This window comes from Scleropages formosus, chromosome 9 (assembly GCF_900964775.1).
Source record: "Scleropages formosus chromosome 9, fSclFor1.1, whole genome shotgun sequence".
In the NCBI taxonomy this organism is placed as follows: domain Eukaryota; kingdom Metazoa; phylum Chordata; class Actinopteri; order Osteoglossiformes; family Osteoglossidae; genus Scleropages; species Scleropages formosus.
Genome location: NC_041814.1, coordinates 24,980,902 through 24,986,903, shown reverse-complemented (window position 1 = coordinate 24,986,903; position 6,002 = coordinate 24,980,902). Strand labels below are relative to the sequence as shown.

At 45.7% G+C, this 6,002-nt stretch overlaps 1 protein-coding gene across 1 annotated transcript; it reads left to right on the top strand.

Annotated features, from left to right (window-relative positions):
* Positions 1 to 3,721: 3,721 nt before the first annotated feature.
* Positions 3,722 to 5,420, top strand: bhlhe22 (basic helix-loop-helix family, member e22). The gene has a single exon (XM_018744289.2). The coding sequence runs from the start codon at positions 4,478 to 4,480 to the stop codon at positions 5,282 to 5,284; it is 807 nt and encodes a 268-aa protein (XP_018599805.1). The 5' UTR covers positions 3,722 to 4,477; the 3' UTR covers positions 5,285 to 5,420.
* The last annotated feature ends 582 nt before the right edge of the window (positions 5,421 to 6,002 follow it).

Below are 6,002 nucleotides of genomic sequence, written 5' to 3'. Positions count from 1 at the left end.
TTTCCTTCACAGTAGAACAGGATACAAAAAAGGTTCAAGACTGATGCGGTACAGTATGGGCTGATTCGCTGTTTTACATACAGTATATAACATTGCACTTGCCAGTGCTGAACTGGGAATAACGAATTCCGTTCTGCTGCTAAACATGTGGCGGTTGACGCTGAGCATTGAGCAAAGCATTGCCGCAGTGCAGGCCGTTCGGGGGAAGAAGGAGCATTTGCTCTCAACTGCTGTTTCGCCATCTTGGCCCATCTTGTCTCATTAGCTGAGGCTGATTGGGCATGAAGGTGCTCTGCTGCAGCCTCCTGATAAAGTGGACGCCGTTGGCGCTCATCTGCTCGCGATTCTCTTTATCCCGTCATCTGTGCAGGCTGAGAGTTTCCGCCACCGACGCAATATTACCCCAGCAATCCAATCTGTTACAGAGCCCCCCCCCCCCCACACACGCACAAATCTGACAAAAACTTTAACCTTGGATGTTCCATGCAGGATAATGGATGGGGCCAATGAGCAGTGGGCCCATTCCTGAATGCATGGGGGATACATGGTACCCATTAAGAGATGTCTTGCGCTGCGACAAGGGCAAAACGCAGAAAGTGGCCCCAGCGACAGCTTGCTGCACTCCGAGCCCTGCAGTTTTCACATAACGTCTTCAGGTCAAATGTTGACAGAATGACAACAGATGAAATCCATCTGCTATTGTTACACTTCACTAGTTTTGCACCGATATCCAAATGCTTTACTGGCCAGTGGCTGTAGGAATAGTAACACTTTGCTTTCTGATTTGACTTTTGTGGTTAAAAAAGGGCAGCTGAAAGTGAATTGCACAGAGCTGCTGCCATTGGATTTGAAGGTTGTTGGTTTGAATCTTGCCTACTGCCATTATACTGTTGAGCAAGGTACTTAACCCTAAGTTGCTCCAGTAAAACTGGGTAAATAGCTGTAGGTATCTTAAGGTGAGTCACTTTGGAGAAAGTGTCAGACAAACGAAAATGAAAATAGCAATGTGAGATACAAGAATAAAGCACAGGAGTCCACCAGACCTAAGGGTCACAAGCAGAGAAGCAATGAAAAGTTAAGGTTTTTATATGAAAAATAGGTTTGGATTGTGTTCCCAGGTTACTCTTTAGTTTTTTTAAAAGTCTCTTTTCTGTGGATGCGTTAAAGGTCAGTATCCAGGTGATACCACACATACCCAAATAGTGCTGCTTGGAATAGTTTTTCCCACCCAAATCTGCTACAAATATTTTTCTCATTTTTGTCGCATGAGAATATCATTTAATTCACTTTGGAAATGCCTCCATATCAGGCAATTTACATGTTTTTCGTCTTGCCACAACAGGTGTTTTGCAGTTATGAAGATGGGATTACAGTAAAGCAACAATTGTCATTTAATGTCAAATTGACTTTATTCCTCCAAATCAATGAAAACAAAAGCAGGCATTATAAAAGCAATGGAATTCTAACTTCCCCTCACTGGTTCATCTGAAAATGGTTTATTGTCACTTGTGACCCGTTAAAGCACATGGTTATAAAACATGTAACTCACAGCAGAAAGGGAAAACATTTAAATGATTTTCTTACCTATCGTGCTTTGTTTGAAGCCCGTAAAAGAGTGTGCAGCTACGTCTTCACCAGGAGGTGGCGCTCATATTTCACGAAGAAAATATTTTAACCATTATTCGCGCACAAGCATTTGCAAGAAAATATTCATAAAGATATCAGCAAATCTTTTGTTTTTAATGTTGTTTCTCTAAAATCAGGAGCAAACCGGCTGGAAACTGAGTAAAAAAGAGTAAACATACTTCGGTAGTGTTCTTCTTCTCCAGTCGTAGCTGAACACACAAATATTTACAAAATAGACATAAATTAAACTGCTTATTAAACTCCCAGCAACGGTTGCAGTATTGTTGAGCGCGAGAGGGCTGAGTGTGCGGGCGCGCGCGCACGCTGTCGCTCGCTTGTGTGCAGAGACGAACGTTCACCGCTAGATGGCGCTGTCTGCAAAAGCAATTTCAAACGGGACACATCTTCGACAGTGAAACTTGATTTTTTTTCTAAAGTTGTTTCTTGATTTTGAAGGCAAGGTTGCTTTCCCGAACTGCAGACAATACCGGTGTGTGTGGCTACAGGTAGTGAAAAATAACTACAAAAAAAACTAATTGAAAAAGGACCAGAACAAAAACTAATCATACTACACAAAATCACAAAGTCCCGTAGTAATACGCGTGAGACTTTGCATTTTGTATGATGATATTTTGTTATATTCACTGCATATTTTACATACTTTTAACCTTTATCATCTCTTTATGGTATTTGCTTTAAAGAAAATAATGCGACACCTTCAGCAACGTTTCATTTTAGGCCCACAATGACGCCCAGGAAGGCCCAGTCATTCTGCTGATTTTAATGTGTGTATTAATACATATTTTAGTTTGAAAAAAGTGCCCAGAAATTAACTCAAACTCCCACTTTCGCCTGAGTGTTAACAAACTTTTTCACCTGAGCGCGTAAAGTAGGCTTAGAATAAACAAAAACATTTTAGTGTACTAATTGCTTCATTCTAACGGTGACGCTCTCAGCACCTCAGTATTTGGGCGTAGGTTCGAATCCAACTCAGCTTGTGTGGAGTGTGTGTCTGCCCGGGTTTCCTCCCACAATGGTGACTCTAAATTACCCTAAATGTGGCAATTTTGGCATCCCGTGCAGGGAGTACCCCTCCATTCCTTGCGCCGGCTGATTCTGAGATGGGCTCCGAACCAAGGCCACCCTGACGGGAAAAGCAGTTAAAGTGACTGAATTAATTTCTTGAATTTCTGAAGTAATTTAATGATTTCCGAACGAGGTCTTCGCTTTGGTGAAGCAGCAAGTGGATCCCTGTGCAAGTCCATTCACAACTGTCAGTCCCCACATAGTGGGAATGTCTCCATAGAAAACTGAAAAAGAAAAAAAAAAATTAAAGAACCCTCTGCTGTTGTGGTACCTTCTCGAGAACTGCACAGTCCACAGCAACGCTCATCCGTGAATCCATCGCAGAGATAAATAATAAAGTATTTCTCTCCCTTCGCAATGATGAGCGGAAAATATTACCATATGGCGAAATGAGGATTAAAACACAAAGTATTGAAAAGGGTTCGACACCTGAGGCCAACCCTGAGCGTCACAATTAAAAGGGTTCCAGTGAAACCCGGGGGATGAACGCATGATTCCTCGGATTTCCCACTTTCACTGTACAATTGTACAAAATTATTTCATCTGTTCATCTGCAGATGGAGAACCGCGGACAGAACCGCTCCGAACGGCTGAACGTGTCACTACAGGAGAGCGGCGAACACAGCTGCATGTGCAGGACGTTCACAGTTTGCTCCAAAAGAGTGTGCAATTACAACAAAGACATTTTTAAAAAAAAACTCAGCTCAAGAAGTATCATTTTTTTCGAGAAAGTTCGCAGGAAAAGCAAACGATGGCAATTGATTGCAATCAATTATTAACAGTTCTCAAACACATAGTATGTAATCTAGACGTACATTCATGATTCATTTGCATGTATATAACATCAAAACGCACATGCTTATAATTACACTTTCGTATGCATACAGTATTCATATCTCATTCGTATCTGTTAGCGGGCCGATGCGCCGTCGATCAATTATGCTGTTAATGTGAAAAAGTGGCCATAATTTAGGAGCTGTTATGGAAATGGGGGGGGGGGGGGGGGGGGGTGAAGTGAGCACACATGTGAGGTTGAGGGCAGTTGTTGGGCTCCTAATGGGACGCAGCGCCTCGCAGACATATGTATGAAGTTGTCTGTACAGATGGTAGCGCGAATAATAGACCTCGGTGCCTTTTATAAAGCTGTAAGCAGCAGCTCCCGAGATCAGAACGGAGATCACGGAGCATCCAGACGGAGGAGGGGGTGTGGGGTGTGCGTGGGGTGTGTATGTGGGGGGGGGAGGGCAGATAGCGCCCGGAATTGTTTGTTACCGTATTAATCCCATTAATTAAAACGTTAACCTGATTGGGTGGAGAGCTCCGTCCCAACGGGCGAGTCTCCTTCATAACAACGACCTGCTCCCAGATAATGATGTAAAAGGCTCCCCCGTCCGCCGCTGCTGCTGCTGATGCTGCTGCTGATGCCGCTGCTGATGATGCTGATGATGCTGATGCTGTGGCAGATCGCAGTGGAGATCTCGTGAAGGTGCGTCGCGGCGAGAGAGAGCAGCGTCTCGCGCACGGCAACTTTGAGCGCGCGAGCCGCAGTCTTCGCCAGCGCCGCCGTCGCCGCCGCCGCCGCCGTCACCCGCCGCCTCACTTCCGACGAGCTCGCGAGCGGACCGGGAGCGCACGAGCCTCGCAGGCGCGCGCAGCCGGGGGGAGGGAAGAGAGAGGAGAAAGGGAAAAAAAAAAAGAAGAAAAAAAGAAAAGAAAAGAGAGAGAAAAAAAAAAAAGAGGAGCCGAACTTCAGAGCGCGAGGACTATGGACAGGAGGAGTGTGAGCGTGAACGGAGCCGCAGACATTTTCCAAAAAACTCTGAGCGCCGTTTCCAACAAAAAGATGGAGAGCTTCAGGTCGGCGGCCGGTATCGATCTGCCCCCCCGGGACCGCCAATCACCCATCAACTGCTTCGATCAAAGTGACCCGGACCCAGTGCAACCCGGGGGGGTGGCCGGGGGTCGAGCGGGAGCGCTGGGTCTCCCCACAGGATCTCTGTGCGTGAAGTTCGGCGAAAGTGGCAACAGGACCTCGGCGGCCGAGAGCAGCGGCGGGGAGCAGAGCCCGGACGACGACAGCGACGGCAGGTGCGACATGGTCCTCATGGCCGACGGGAGGACGGCGGCGTCCGTGGCCAAGTCGGATGGAGGTAAGAAAAACAAGGAGCAGAAGATGCTGCGGCTCAACATCAACGCGCGGGAGAGGAGGAGGATGCACGACCTGAACGACGCGCTGGACGAGCTGCGCGCCGTCATCCCGTACGCGCACAGCCCCTCCGTGCGCAAACTCTCCAAAATCGCCACCCTGCTGCTCGCCAAGAACTACATCCTCATGCAGGCGCAGGCTCTGGAGGAGATGAGGAGGCTAGTGGCGTACCTCAACCAAGGCCAGGCCATTTCTGCTGCGTCTCTGCCGGCCACCGCGGCTCTCACCCCGGGCTTGGGCACCTACGAGCAGCCCGCCGGGTACCCGTTCTCGGCCGGGGTGGCAGCCTCCTCCTGCCCCGACAAATGTGCCCTTTTCAACAACGTCACCTCCAGCCTGTGCAAACAGTGCACTGACAAGCCTTAAGAGCGCGCGGCACGGTCAGCATCAGCCGAAAACAGACTCATTTAGACCAGAATGAACATAAACTTCTTTATAATGAATGAAGAAATAATAAAAAAAATTAAAAAAAGAGAGAGGGAGAGAGACTGAAGACACCGCTGCGACACACACACAACTTTAAAGGACACACATGGAGGAGGAAAAAGAAAAAAAAAAAAAAAGGATGCCGAAAATAAGAAAACTTTTGTATCATTCACAAAATTAATTTAAACTTAAAATTACATTTTTTGTTGTTTTTTTTTTTTTTTTTTTTCCTGATATTATTGATTGTGTATATAAAGTATCATTTAAGTGCTGGTGAGGATGAACGTCGGAAACCAAACTGAAGTTTATGCTTGGATGCAAGTGTTTTAAAATAATAAGATTGTCTCAAAATAGTATATCGTTTGCGGTGATAGGGATCCTAATGTGACCACATGCAGCTCTCCTTTATGATATTTAGACTCTTTAAAACACTTGAATATTTGCTAATATTATACATGGTTGCAAACTTGCTGCTTTAACGCGTGTATAATGAATATAACCTTTGTTTCCTGGTCGTGATTTCTCAGAAAAAAAAAAAAAAAAAAAAAAGAATTATAGGCTGTGTAGAAACAGGGATACAAGTTTGGTCCAGAGCACGAAGATTAATGGGAAATAAAATTACTCCGTGGCACAATCGTTTTATAAACGTTAAGCAAAA